The sequence below is a fragment of the Diplotaxodon limnothrissa genome, linkage group LG10 (assembly GCF_057381915.1).
Source record: "Diplotaxodon limnothrissa isolate DT_005_m linkage group LG10, D_limnothrissa_male_GT1.1, whole genome shotgun sequence".
NCBI lineage: Eukaryota > Metazoa > Chordata > Actinopteri > Cichliformes > Cichlidae > Diplotaxodon > Diplotaxodon limnothrissa.
This window is the reverse complement of record NC_140605.1, coordinates 2,583,564-2,597,945: the sequence shown is the minus strand read 5'-3', so window position 1 is coordinate 2,597,945 and position 14,382 is coordinate 2,583,564. Positions and strand designations below refer to the sequence as shown.

The following is a 14,382-nucleotide window of genomic DNA, read 5'->3' as shown; positions in this document are numbered from 1 at the left end:
AATAATTAAGAAAGAAACAAAAATAAGGAGAGCACTTACTTCCTACTTGGTGTTAAAAGTTTCCACACTTGGTCAGGTTTACTGTAACACATGTGACTTCACACAAGCAGAACAACCCCAGCAGCAAACTCAGTGTACCTCAAAGTGTGCAACTAAAGTGTGCAGTGAATTACAATGTGCAGGAAAGTGCTAGTTAGCCTTTACCGACTTTCACTAAATCTTGTTTTAAAAAAAGATCAAACGAAAAATATGACATATCCCTTTAAATTAGCCTCAGTTTCGAGTCTTCCGTTTGCACCGCCCCTTGCTCTTTGACCAGCCTATCAGTGCACGGTGCACGTGACGAGCGCTCTCTGCGATGACCTCATCCCTGGTGTGGGATGACGTCAAATTCAAGATGGATGGAATCACGACCAGCGCGGAGAAATCTACACAACACTGAACAAAGTCCCGGCTACGTGGAGGAAAGACCGTATTCACGACGGGCAGGGTAAGTGTAGCCAGCCTAACGAAGTTACCGTTCAGTAACACGAGCAGGGAGGCGCAGACACAGTTGGTGAGAGCTGTTAAGGAGAAGCTTTTTCCTCCCTGACGTAACTCGGAGGGGGGATTGTGTCGCTGTAAAAACCTGACCAGCTACAACCTGTTTTGCAGCCAGCAGCAGCTCCAGTGTCAGGCCGGTGTGGAGCCGTTTTTGCTTTTTTGGTGGGAAAAAAAAATAAAAGAACTAAACATAACAAAACCAAAAGCCCATGACTTCCACCAGCGTTTACAACTGACTCCTTACACGCCAAAACGGCGTCTCTGCCCGCGCAGACTTTCATTTCTGGATTAGCGCGGTGCAGTCCATTGAAACGCGCTCAACTTTCCCCCTCTTTATTCGGTGTTAGCTGCTCGAGACCAGGCGTTGCACCCTCGGGTTTGTCTGAAGCTAAACAAAAAAGAAATGTACGAATGCGTTGTGAAGTGAAAGCAGCATATCAGTCGGAGAAGTTCTTTTAGAGCCACGTCTCATGGATGATCTAATGCCCGAAGCTTCACTCGGCTTCCTCTGGGAAAACATGACACGACCCAACATTCCCGTGTTTTTCCTAACACGGAGCACACATTTTCACCCAAAGTCCATGAGGCAATCTTTAGTTTTTTGATGAATGAATGGGGGTTCTGCCCATAAATATATTTAGCAAGTGTCAAAGTAGCCGACGTAAGTAACGCGACTTCCGGTTACAATTTCCAAAATAAACGCCGTGACGTCCAGGCAGCACCTTTTTCAGGAAAATGAAATGCATGCATATAATGCTTTGCAGTCCCTGTTTTTGACTATGTTAATCACACAACTATTGCTGTGCGTCAGATGGGGTTTGTTCTTGTAACAGTATAGTGCTGTTCAGTAGTATTATTGTTGTCTTACCACTGACCGATGCAGGTGTATCGATATTACGCAGTTTCTTACATGAATTCTACAAAATAAATTAGATTTATAATAAAAATGATGAAAAACACATCATAGAGCCCAAATTTAGTGCAAGAAAACTTTGTTCAAGTCAATACTTTATAACTTGGTGTGCTTTCTAAACTGTTTTAGTTTCGATTACAGCACCAGTAGACTTGATCATCACACAAAGGGTGACATGGAAGTAGTCAGCACAATGGTGTTTAAGCTCAGCTGTAAAGCATACAAATGCTAATGGATCCTGTGCCATGTTTGATGAATCTTTTAGCTGACAGTATAAACAGCAGGCTAGATTCATCAAATAAACCTGCCTCCTGAAATACCAAGAGTGCTTTTCTCTGATAGTTACATTTTACAACCATAGAAATAAATGTAGATGTTTAATGGTTTAGGTGAAGGTGGATCAAGGCAGACAATGCATTTCAACTTGTAGTTGAAACCTTTTAAACTTCCTGTAGTGCCCTGTGTGGTTGAGGGCAACTTGACAGAACTCCATTTTTCCTACCTTCAGACTGATAACATGATGTAATTCCCATAAATTCTGTGGAGAGTTCCTTTACACCATTTTATATTTTAAAAGGCTCAACTTTGACCTCTAGTGATCATCACAAACAACAGCAAGACAAAAAATGCACATGTAGTTGTAAACCCCGTTCTGTTAAACACGATGCCTAGTTTAACCAGTTGTTTCTTTACTTTTACAGCAGTCTGTAAGGCATCAATATTTATAGCTCATAATAAAACTGATAGGTTGTTTGGATAAATAAAATGTAAGCAAAATAAATCTTGTTACTGTATTTTAGACAACATAATCCTGTCTTGTGTTTTTATCAGATGAGCATCTGAAAAGTGAGAGCTATGCTGTTTTCAGTAATACAGAAAACAGATGAGCGTCAAATCTTCACACATGATAAACTGGAGCTTTGCTATGTTTGGCATGTTTGCAGTTATTGGATTGCCAATTTGCTTAATAATGAATAATGGCTGCAGCTGTAGTTCTCAGCAATTATTGTATTGTGTTACTACTTCCTTTGAACGGTTATGGTTTCAACGTAACATGAACGATCACCAAAGGCTGCACTAAAACTTGGATTATTCGTAATGTTTTTGTTGCAACATGCTGATGTCAGCGTTGTTAATATGGAGATCTGGTGTAGTATATTAATCTTTTGTCTCACTGTGAAGTCATGTTGTATATGAGCTCCTGAATAATATTCTAACGAGCTCAAACAAACAAGTGCTTATTGCTTATGTCCCCCCCCCAAGAACTAATGCTTTAGAGTTTGAATCCGATCCGATGGAAACCAACGCTTTTTCCTAATTCGTGTGACCCTGACCTTTGACTTATGACCTTGAAGCCCTACATACTAGGGCTGAACGATATATCGCATTTGCGATAATATCGCGACATGATCAAGTGCAATTTTCTAACCGCAAAGGCTGCGATTATACTCTGGACATGTCCAAATTCATGGGCTGCATCCTCCTGAGGCCGCATTTGTAGACCGATTACGTCACAGCGACGTGCCGAAGGCTGTCCAAATTACTACCATATCCCAGAATTCATAGCGCGGCCCAGCCAAACTCCAGTTTCCAGCAATGGCGGCCGCTACTAAGTTTTAAAATTACTCATACTAATCTTTCTGGGTCACAAAATAAACTTTTAACATATTTTCAGGCGAGAAAGTAGTTGTGTAAACATCAAATATCTGCTCGGTTTACCAAGATATCCCATATTTGCAAAAGTGCTTCGACGTTTTCAGAGGCGTCTGCTACCCACCAGCTCGACAGCTAGCCGGGAGCTCGAGGGTTACTGATGCGGCCGAGAACGGCACAACTCCCGGCACATCATTTTCAGATCACCGCGGAGTTTCGCTGCTCGGGTTAAACGTAATATATAAGTCACTTAGACAACCTAAAAATGTTATTGTTGGGCTTTTTTCAGTGTTTTGTTTGTTCGTGAGTAAATCGGTTTGGCTGAGATTAAAGTAATTAGATTAGATAAAATAAAACTTTATTAATCCCCCGGGTGGGTTCCTCCTTGGTTTTCACACAGCTGACTAAACGTCAAACAGAAAACTTATTAAACAGAAGTATGAGACAGTCGAGAATTTACACCAGTGTCTGGTTATATTTTAGATAGCAAGAAGCAGACGGCCGAGTTTATTAAACTCCACCGAGACAGCGGTGACGCTAATCAGAACTAGACCGTCCAATTTCACGCCTTTAAATTTTAAAGGCGTGTTTGTGTGTGTGTTTATACAATTGCTATTATGTTTGCACTTTATGTGTAATGTTACTGACTGCAGAGATCAGTAAGATGTGTGTATTTTTTATTTATTAGTTTTATTTATTTAATATTATTTTTTAATTGAATGACTGTCTAGTAGTTCACAGATGTCGAAAAACTGAGTGTGGTAAAGCCACTGATTTTGTTTATGTATATTTCTGCAATCTGCACATTGTACTGACTTTCATTTTAATGTTTACACCAGGGTTCCTTGTCAGCACTTTATGCTCAGATGTTTGTAAGCTAAAAATAAACTATTGTGTATGTTCAAATATACTGTTGTGATTGAAGAAGTTAAATAAAAATGTCAGTCATCAATTCATGCATCACCTCATGTCATCATAACAGAGGTCTGTCTTCCAGGAAAGAACAGTTTAAAATTAATGTAATATAGTATTGGCCATACTATATGATGTATTGCTTGTCTTTGTTTAATAATACAGAAGACAAAGACCTTAAAAAATAATCGCATATCGCATCGCAATCGCAATATTGGGGCAAAAAATCGCAATTAGATTATTTTCCATAATCGTTCAGCCCTACTACATACTAAAATAGTGTACTTTATTATCTTTACCCATACGGTTGGAGCAGAACCAGCTGAAATCTTGAGCTTTTTTAAGCTGTAAAAACTTGAGGTTTTAATATATATTCATGCAGTGTGTGATAGGGTGTTGTATTGGAAAAAAAAGTGTGTTGTACAGCTTTCCCGATGCCCTTTCATGTGATATATTATGCTTGAAAGATTTCTTGAAGGTCAAAGTCAAATGTTTACCCAAACTAGCTGCTCATGTCCCCCAAGGTCTAGTATATTGTTGTGAAGTTTGAATACGATCCATATAAATCTCTGATTAATAAACAGATTTTACTGGTTTTCATATTTGGTGTGATCTTCACCTGATTTTCACCTAAATTAAATCAGCCGGAGCTTTTATGGGTGTCTACCATCAGACGAAATTTGCATAGGATATCTTGAAAACAGTGGATGCTAGACTGCTAATAGACAAATAAACAGAACTGATTACATAGTCACTCGCTTTTGTGGGAGAACAGACAAAAGGCTTCAAGAATACTGCCGTGTGTGTGTGTGTGTGCAGAAAATCCAGTGTCAACTTTGAAGTAGATTCGATGACGGAAGAATGTGAAGAACACATACTGAGATTCCTTTATTCATTAGTGAAACAATGTATTTTTACTATTCAGAGCAGGGATGGGGGAACTCCAGGCCTCAGGGGCCGGTGTCCTGCAGGTTTTTGTCCTTGGTCCAAAACAGCTCATTTAAACGGCTAAACGACCTCCTCAACATGTCTTGAAGTTCTCCAGAGGCCTGCTAATGAACTAATCATTTAATTCAGGTGTGTTGACCCAGGGTGATGTCTAAAACCTGCAGGACTCTGGAGTTTCCCACCCCTGACATAGAGACTATGAATTTTTACTTGGTGTCATATTAAACTGATCACAGAGAACTGACAAGAACACCACACACAATTATACATATAGTGCACAAAAGCCCATCAGCTTTTATCTAGTAGATGCTTATTCCTGTAGATGCATCCATGTCCAAAGAATTCTGAAACATCTAAAGTATACAAATTTATCTAGATCAAGAGTATATGCATATATATGTTTATATGTCTACATTGTTTCAATAAAATGTAATCTTTTTATAATATAATCTTTTTTTCTTGTCTTTCAGCCATGGAGAGCCTAGTGCATTACAGTAACCCCTCCCACGCCCTGTCATTGCTGGGGGCTCTGAATGAGCAGCGACTGCGGGGACAAGCGTGTGATGTGGTCCTGGTTGTGGGAGACCAAAGGTACCAGGCCCATAAGAGTGTTCTGGCTGCCAGCAGTGAGTATTTCCAGTCCCTTTTCTCGCGGATGGACGCAGACTCGCTGACAGTTGTAAACCTGGACTTCTGTGAGCCGGACGCCTTTGAGATCGTTTTGAATTACATTTACTCCTCCTCACTCTTTGTGGACAAAGGCAGCCTGGCAGCCATTCAAGAGCTGGGATACAGCCTCGGAATCCCTTTCCTCACCAACATTGTGTCAACAAGGCCACATGCATCCTACTGTGTGTCTAGAAAAAGGCTTTCGTTCTCAGAGGGGGATGAGAATGATGTCCACACAAGGAGCGTCATTGTGCGTCGGGTCCGGAATGACACGGCCCATCCCTCTCGCTCGAGTTATCCGAGAAAAACATCTGAGAGATCGACATCTCCCCACTCTGCTCATGGGTCCACTCGGCCTCCCTCGGAACACAACTCGTACGAATCAGTCAGAAACTCTGAGCCCAGCAGGAAGTCCCCTGACCGGGGTGAAGCTTTGGAGAGGACGTATGCCTCCATATTGAAAGGGAATTCATCACACTTCACACCCGTGAGACCCCAGCTGACATCATCAGTGTCTTTCAGTGATGCTGAAGTGCAGCACATCAGGCTGCTGTCTGGCCCTGACCAGGACAATAAAGAGGAGAATGAGGAGCAGGAGTCCCGCTACAATACCAAAGTGCCCTTTCAGGGTCAGGCTAGTGAGCCAAGCCAGACCATTGACAGGAGTGGGCCACTTATAAAAAGCCTACTCAGGAGGTCATTATCCATGGACAGCCCCGTTCCAGTCTTCTCCCCCACGCTGGAGCTCAAGGAGCTGCAAAATCGAGACCAGTCAGTTGTACAGATGGCACTGAAGACGTCTGTGCCAGAAACCTCTGCCCACAACGGCGACTCAAAAAGAACGTCTCCTCTGGTTCTCAGGTCAAAGTATACCGGCAGGTATGATGGAGAAACTCAGGTAGAAGGAGAGGTGAGTGTGAAAGCTGAGCCCAGCAGTCCACTTGCTGACCCCATGGACATCGTACGCATCACAGTTGGTGATTCTTTGCCAGTCAGTCTCAGAGACTTTCAAACTAATTATGATCAAGGTCCCAGGGAAGTCTTAAATCCTGTGGGGAAAAGAAGGGACAGGCCAGACAACAGACGGTACCCATTAAAGAAGAGCAAACTATTTAAAGAGCATGCTCTCTCAGTTAACGTGAATATGTCAAAAGCAGTACCTCAGCATGCCAGCGGCGACCCTAACGAGGACGGCGAGGAGTCACCTCAGAACAAGATTTTCAAATGCTGGAATTGTTTAAAGGTTTTCCGGTCAGGTGCTGGGCTTCATCGTCATGTAAATATGTATCACAATCCGGAAAAGCCGTATGCTTGCGACATCTGCCACAAGCGCTTTCATACCAACTTCAAAGTGTGGACGCACTGCCAAACGCAGCATGGTGTAGTACAAAACCCAGCGTCGTCCGCCAGCTCCTCTGTTCTTGATGAGAAATTTCAAAAGAAGCTAATAGATATTGTGAGAGAGAGAGAAATAAAGAAAGCTTTGCTTTGGAAGTTAAAGAGGAATAAGCAGGGTTTGCAGTCTCCTGCAATTACAAAAAAGAGGTCGAGGCCCAGCTACATATGCCCATACTGTGGCAAGACATTTGTGTTCCAGTCTCAGTACAGACAGCATTTAAGGACACATCCTGCTGAAAAAGCTGACCAGGACACAGCGAGGGAGAGCATCCTCTACCAGGAACAGGATGAGATCATTCAACAGAAGAACCCTGACACCGGTGTTTACTCCTGTAGACTTTGCAATATGAAGCTGTCATCGCTCCTGGAACAGGGTGACCACGAGAGAGGCTGTCGCCATGCAACCGTGTGCCCCTATTGTGGCCTCAGATTCTCAAGTCCAGTTGTCAAGAAAGACCACGAGGCACATTGTAAGTACAAGAAACTGACATGCCTGGAATGCATGCGCACCTTCAAATCCTCCTTCAGCATTTGGCGCCATCAGGTGGAGGTGCACAACCACAATATGATGACTGTTAAAGACCACATTCTCCTGAAGCAACAAGAGAACAATGAAGAGGAGTCTGAAATGCTCAAGGAGGAGCATTACAGTGATGAGCCTCTAACAAGCGAGAGCACAAGAGAGAACATCAGTTACAGTGATTCCTCAGGTCCACCTATGTATGACTCTGAAGACTCTTCCTCCTATGTGCCTGAAGACCTGAGCATGGGCCACCATGGCAAGCTGGTAGTGAAGGAAGAGCCGTTGGAGGAGGCTGTGAGTGAGCGGGACAACCCCGATGCTGCCAAAAGTGGCTCCGAAGAACCCGGTGTGTGGCCGTGCGAGAAATGCGGAAATCTTTTCAGCTCTCGCAAAGACTTAGAACGACACCAGGAGCTGCTATGCCACATCAAACCATTCATCTGTCACATCTGCAACAAAGCCTTCAGGACCAACTTCCGCCTTTGGAGCCACTTCCAGTCTCACATGTCGACTGCTAACGAACCCGGAGCCAAAGAGATCGACAGAAACCCCTCACCTCTGAGCCCTTCCCCTCCACTTACCCCTTCAGAACGTCCCTCCCCACAGGCCTCTGTGCTCATATCTACTCAGGCGGCACCGGTCCCTGCTGCTACTGCTGCTGCAACCGCAGGGACCGACGAGTCCAGCAGCCCAGATCCCTGCAGCTCATTGGTAAGCAAGACCAAGAGGCCCGAACTGGAACGGCAAACCAGCAGCCAAAGCCCCCTGTCAAGGTCAAACAGCATGGAGAATCCAGGCGGCCCTCAGGAATCGGACACACTCTTTTACCACGCACCGTCTCTCTCTGCCCTGACATTTAAGAGGCAGTACATGTGCAAACTCTGCCACAGGACCTTCAAGACGGCCTTCAGTCTGTGGAGCCACGAGCAGAGTCACAGTCACATGTAAGATTCAGATGGCCGATAGCAGTGAGTTTTTTTCTCGGGAGACAATACTTACTATAAGAATAAACACACCTCAGCCTACAAACAAAAGACTTTGAATGTATAGCTTATTCGCTTGCCTCCAATGTCATATATTGAAGTGCCATGTTTATTTAGACGCGTAAACGTGAATGTGCAATCAAGTGCTAGATTCCTCTGTGAGAAGAGATGACTATAATTTTTTTTCTTGCAAAATGATCTATATGAATTTATCTGTTTCAGACCTCTTTTGGTTGTCTAGTTGTATTTACCTATCTAGTCGTTTTAAGAGTTGCACCCCTCAATGTTTTCGACTGAAGGTAGAGAAAAAGGCGGGACAAGTGTTTACGTTGTTCTCTCCGAGTGTGGTGGAAAAAGTGCTTTAAAATTTTGGAGGCTGCGGTTCATTTAAAGACGAGAGCTTTTGCTTTTTGTACAAACATGTGATTGACATCCCTTAAGATATTATTGGTGGCCTCAACAATGTATTCAATATGCACTTTTTTGATTCTGGTAGGAAGATATAATCCTCAGCGATTACTCTGGATCAGTATGTTTCCCTGACCGAGTTTTTAGGCTGCAGGAGTAACAAAAAGCATCTAACTTTTTTTTTTTTAGCACTCATTTGTTCTTACGTTTGAGGCTCATATTGAATTCACATCAACTCATTTCATGGAAAAATTCAATGAGACAGTCTGTATAAGAAAGCTATACCACATACAGTCTTCATTCAGTACCAACAAACACAGTATCTTCCTAATGATTAGCCTGCTGTGAAACAATGCAATCAACTGGAAGATTACAGAAAAAAATATTTATTTTCTGAAGTTAAATGACTAAAACGTCGCTAAATTATGTGGGAAAAGGTGCTCAGACCAGTGCACTAGTAGCCATGCAGGCTGTCGCTGAAAAACAGTGAGCTGGGTTGATCTCAAAGTCCTAAATACGAGACATCCTTGCAGTATTTGGCTTATAATAATATTAAATATTTTCTGTGAGTAAGCTTTCAGAAGCTTTCACATCAAACGTTGTCACAGTGTCTCAATCGCTGAGTGTGGCACCAGTGTTGTGTAAATGCACTGATAGAATTTTTTGCAATTGAACACATTGGACTATTAAGTGAGCTTTACAGCGCTTCGATGGCCTTATGCAACTTTACAAAACTATTTTGTTATTTTACGTGAAAGCACAACAGCTTCAGACCACTTATGACTCAGGCATTTCAAGGTGGCGACGTTAACGGGAGGGAAAGCAACGAGACGGCAAATCTTTATTCTACGAACGGTCACAGAGTGTTCCTGCTTCCTGAAGATTTCTTGGAAAAGTAATGATTGTGTTTTGATTGTATTCCGGTTGTTTTACAAATGTATTCTTGTACAAGTATATACTTCTGCTTCGGCTTGATAGTTTAGAACTTTGTCATAAATTATTATTGCTGTTTGGGAGCCTGACAGACAGAACTCCACATGGACTAATGGACTTTGTTTTCCACTAAATGATTAATGCAAGCTGCATTGTGATGTTAAATTCTTTGCGGAAATTCTGTATTGATAATAGTGCTCTTAATTTCTTGTGAGAAAGACTTTCTGAAAGTTTCACAGGAATGCTTATAGACTTGTGTACATGGAGGTGTTTGTATTCTTGATTTTTGTACTGATTTTGTTAGTAAACAAGAGTTTGATCTTTTTAGTATTCCTGTGCTCTCACTGCAATAATGAATATTTGTATCAACATTGGTTGCATCGCTGTTGCTTTTTGAGACTTGCAGCTGTTTTGTGTTTAGGTTTTTCTACAGTTTTGTGCTTCACTTCTGTAATAAAGAGTAACAATGGAGTATATATATATTATATACATATATAAATGATCATTTGTGGTGTTGGATTTATGAACTTAACAACTTTGAGTGTTTCACGGTGGATCAAAAGATTTTGGGTTACATTGTCATTCGTGTTAGTCTAATTGGCCTTCATAAATTGGCTACATATTGCTGCTAGGTAGATTAAGTAATTAAATGGATAGAATAATGTGTAAAAAGGTGGATTCCAAATACTTATGTACAAGCATTTGGACAACGGCACAATTTTTTACCTTTGTACACCTCCCCAGTGAATATCAGATCAAATGGCTGCAATGTGACTAATGCAGACTTTAATTTAAAGGTTTTAACAAAAGTAGAGTATTAACTGATTTTGAATTCTATGTAGCACCGCTTTTAAATAGTTTTCAAAATAATTAGACTGTTGACAAGCAGTTGATGACCAGCTAAGGCCTGTTCCCTCTTTATTCCATGGCTAAGCTGATCTGTGATGACCTTGCATTTAGTAGTTGTTAAGTGGAACTCTCACTGTTAGGACCAAGTGAAAGCATTAGGCTGACAAAACAATCAAACAAAAAGAAAACTTTCAGAAAGAGCAAAACTTTAGAGAAGGAATGCACTGTTCAGCTCAGCAACACCAAAAGGCCAGGAAGACTACTGAAGGGGTGATCACAGAGGTTTTGTTTTTCTCACTTTGGAAAAACTTCTTCACATCTAACCAAGTCTGGAAAACTCTTGAGAAGGTGTGCGTATCTTTGTCAAAGTACACTCAAGACCAGGAAGGCCGGATTAACTTTGTCAGAAAACATGCGAACGTTCTTGCAGACTTCTAAAAAAACCAAAATAAAAAAAAATTCTTTGGACTCATGAGATTATCGTGGAGCAAAATGATGGGAATAGAAATATAATGGGAAGATGAGAAACAGCTCTTGATCTGAAACATACCACATAACCTGTCAAACATATGTTGTGGCAGGGGTATATATGGCTGCCAGTAGAACCACATCACTAGCTTTTATTGTGACTGCTGACAGACGTGTAGAGGGCTATATTCTCTGCTCAGATTCAGTCAAATGCTACAAAACTAGAGCACAGGTCGTTGTTTGGCCATTTGACAAGCCAGGAGTGGAAATGTTTGAGAAAACTCATAGGTATTGCAAATTACTTGTCTGCCAACTGGCTGACTGATTGATCCGCTCATCACTGCAGTACTTTCAGCATTACCAACGCAATGAAGTTGGGAATTCTGATATTTATTTACTGCACAAAACCTCAACTTAAAAGCAAGTAGGTGGCCCTTTCCTGATTTTAGTTTCTAACATATGTCACATTTACAAGATTTTGAGATCATCAAACAATTTTGAATATTAGACAAAGACAGTCTGAGTAAATACAAAATGTATTTAAGTGATATTTGTAATGCTTTAAAAAAAAAAGCTATCCAAACCTACCTGTCACTGTGTGAAAAAAATAATTGCTTCCTAAACTAATAACTGGTTGTGCCACCCTTGGTGGCAGGAACTGCAACCAAATGTTTGCCGTGACTTTTGATGAGTTTTTCACATCACTATGGAGGAATTTTTGACACTTCTTTGCAGAATTGTTTTGTTTCAGCCACACTGGATTGGTTATGAGCATGAACAGCAAGATTTTTTATTTTTTTCAGACTTGTTGACGTTTTTTGGATCTTTTTCCAGCTTGATAACCCACTTGTGCTTAAGCTTGCAGAACACAAATTCATGGCAAGGTATCCAAGTCCTGAAGCACTAATGCAACCTCAGACCATCACACTACCACCATGTTTGACTGTTGGTGTGATGTTCTTTTTATGAAATACTGTGTTTGTTTTATGGAAGACGTAACGGATGCAAATCTTCCAGTGATTTCTAGATTGAACAGACCCGGGTGTGGACACTGAAGTTGAACTCACTTTTCCCAAAAATGTGGCTAATTACAGTTAATTGATTCAATATGAGGCAAGAAGGAGCAATTACTCTTTCACATGGGACCAGGTATGTTGATTTTTTCCCCTTAATAAATGAAATCATCATTTAAAAACTGAGGCCAAATACTTTCACAGTACTGTACAGGGATTCAGTGATTAATGCTTTTGAATATGTTCTACACCTTGTCCCCTCAAACTAGAGAGCAGATAATTATACCCAATGTACATGTTGACCTAATGTATTCACACACATGTTGTTTTCCTCTTGGCAAGCAGACTATCCTGAAAACAGAGGGATGTTTTTCAAAGTGCAGGCCATGGTGGCAGTTTCTGGCTGGAAACAAGGGAGTGAACTTAGGAAGTGTTTGCTTTAATTTGGAAAAGTGGCAAACTGGAAATCCTGTCCTTCCCCATGTGGAAGGTCATACTCTCCATGAAACTGTGCAGAGAGGAAGTTTTCACACAGATGAGGAAATCTGTTCCCAAACTCTGCCAGATCTTTTGCATAAAACGTTTTACACTGATCCAGCGTGATAATATGGAAGCAATGTTTTGCGTCAAGAGCTGTGGCTGTAATTAAAGTAAACATTTATTGTTATTCAAAATTTACAGTAATGCACTGATGACATTATCAAGAAGAGAACATTTTAAGGAACCAAACTGATAAACACGGTTATTTGCTAGTGTGTATGAGAGAAAAGGGAAAGCTTGCACAAGCAAGAGATTGTTAAAATGAAGATTACATAATTCAGTCTCTTAAGGTACAAATGATACCAGAAGCACAACAAAGACATTAGAACACCATTATACTGACACTGCCTCGTTGTTCCGCTGTATAGCTGACAAAACATAGAAAAGAAATGACAGCAGGACCATAAACATATGAAAGATCCACACCATAAATATTTTCTCTCACAATGCTAGTGTATCCTTAATCAGCCTTCTCATAGTGGTGCTAACAGAAGTGCCCAGCGAGTCAGTGATCTGGTATGTGATTTTGTAAAGGTATGGCTGAACATCTTTAAGAGTGGTGTCAAACACATTGTCCACTTCTGACTGGGTGGGCATCTTTGGCAGGTATTCGTGGCGATTTATGACCTCAACGACGTTGATCACCTTCTCACCCAGCTTCTCACCCACTTTCTCCCTGCAGATCTGTCTCTCCTGCTCATTGGCCAGGTTGACCACATTCACCTTGATGCTCCACACTTCCCAAGGAATGCACTCGTCAGAAAAAGGCCAGCGAGACTTCTTTTTCTGGTAGAACTCCAGGGAGATCTGTCCCATGCCGTCGCTGCCCGAGTTGCTCAAAGCATCCTGCAACAAAAGCACAGCTGAAAGTACAGGCCTCACAACACGAGAGTCAGAAATCACGCGTTAAAACAGACAATCACCTTGAATTCAGACACCGCTTTCCTGATCATCCTGTCCAGCTCCTCTGAGGACACCCTGACAAAGGTGAAATCTATGAAGTCACAGTCGATGTCCTGTGTGCCCACAGTGCCGATGGAGTAGGTGCCTTCCTTTTTGTAGTGAAATTTCCCGGTGCTCCGGTGCAGCAAAATTGTGTGCAGCAAAGCTAACATAGCTTCTTCAACCTGTCTCGCCTCCACAGTTACTTCAAGAACTTCCGAGCGACAATTCATCGCGAATGTCTAGTTACGTCTGTTAACGAAGAGCAGGAGTCGAGTTCAGCGACGATAGCTACTGTATAGCAGCTAGACCACGGTAGATGACGAAGGTATACTGTTTACATTCACAAATCGGCGTGAAATATCTAATCCAGTGTGTTATTGTATATTAAAATACAAAACAGGGTTTTAATCGATAATACGCAACCTCCACATAACAGTCGTGCTCACTGAGCGTTGATACATTGTATCAAACGCAAGCTAGCTAACTGTTTACTACTACAAACAGATTAAGAACAAGACAGGAAGTGGTGGACAACAGGACGAGCTACGGGAAGTCGTGTAGTTCAAAATACCAGCTCGGATTTGTTTTCCGTTGATTTCGACTTAAACATGGACTAATCTAATCGTGTAATAGCTTAATGCTAATAAAAACAATATCCTAAAAGCCCAATTGCATCTTCAGCAT

General features: G+C 41.6%; 2 protein-coding genes across 2 annotated transcripts; one reads left to right on the top strand and one right to left on the bottom strand.

Annotated features, from left to right (window-relative positions):
* The first annotated feature begins 399 nt into the window (after window positions 1-399).
* Window positions 400-9,981, top strand: zbtb21 (zinc finger and BTB domain containing 21). Its single transcript, XM_085363294.1, has 2 exons — window positions 400-490; window positions 5,440-9,981. The coding sequence occupies exon 2, from the start codon at window positions 5,442-5,444 to the stop codon at window positions 8,505-8,507; it is 3,066 nt and encodes a 1,021-aa protein (XP_085219420.1). The 5' UTR covers window positions 400-490; window positions 5,440-5,441; the 3' UTR covers window positions 8,508-9,981.
* Window positions 9,982-12,905: 2,924 nt separating this feature from the next.
* On the bottom strand, window positions 12,906-14,271 carry atg101 (autophagy related 101). The gene is made up of 2 exons (XM_085363292.1): window positions 13,677-14,271; window positions 12,906-13,599 (listed from the first exon to the last, which is right to left on the bottom strand). Exons 1-2 carry the CDS (start codon window positions 13,926-13,928, stop codon window positions 13,195-13,197), a joined length of 657 nt encoding a protein of 218 aa, XP_085219418.1. The 5' UTR covers window positions 13,929-14,271; the 3' UTR covers window positions 12,906-13,194.
* Window positions 14,272-14,382: the final 111 nt, after the last annotated feature.

What these genes read in the sequence shown, in the direction of transcription:
- atg101 (XM_085363292.1), bottom strand. Translation starts at nt 13,928, where the DNA reads ATGAATTGTCGCTCGGAAGTTCTTGAAGTAACTGTGGAGGCGAGACAG. An exon ending in AAGCGGTGTCTGAATTCAAG is followed by an intron (nt 13,600 to 13,676) that starts GTGATTGTCTGT and finishes CTTTTGTTGCAG; the next exon opens with GATGCTTTGAGCAACTCGGG.
- zbtb21 (XM_085363294.1), top strand. Translation starts at nt 5,442, where the DNA reads ATGGAGAGCCTAGTGCATTACAGTAACCCCTCCCACGCCCTGTCATTG.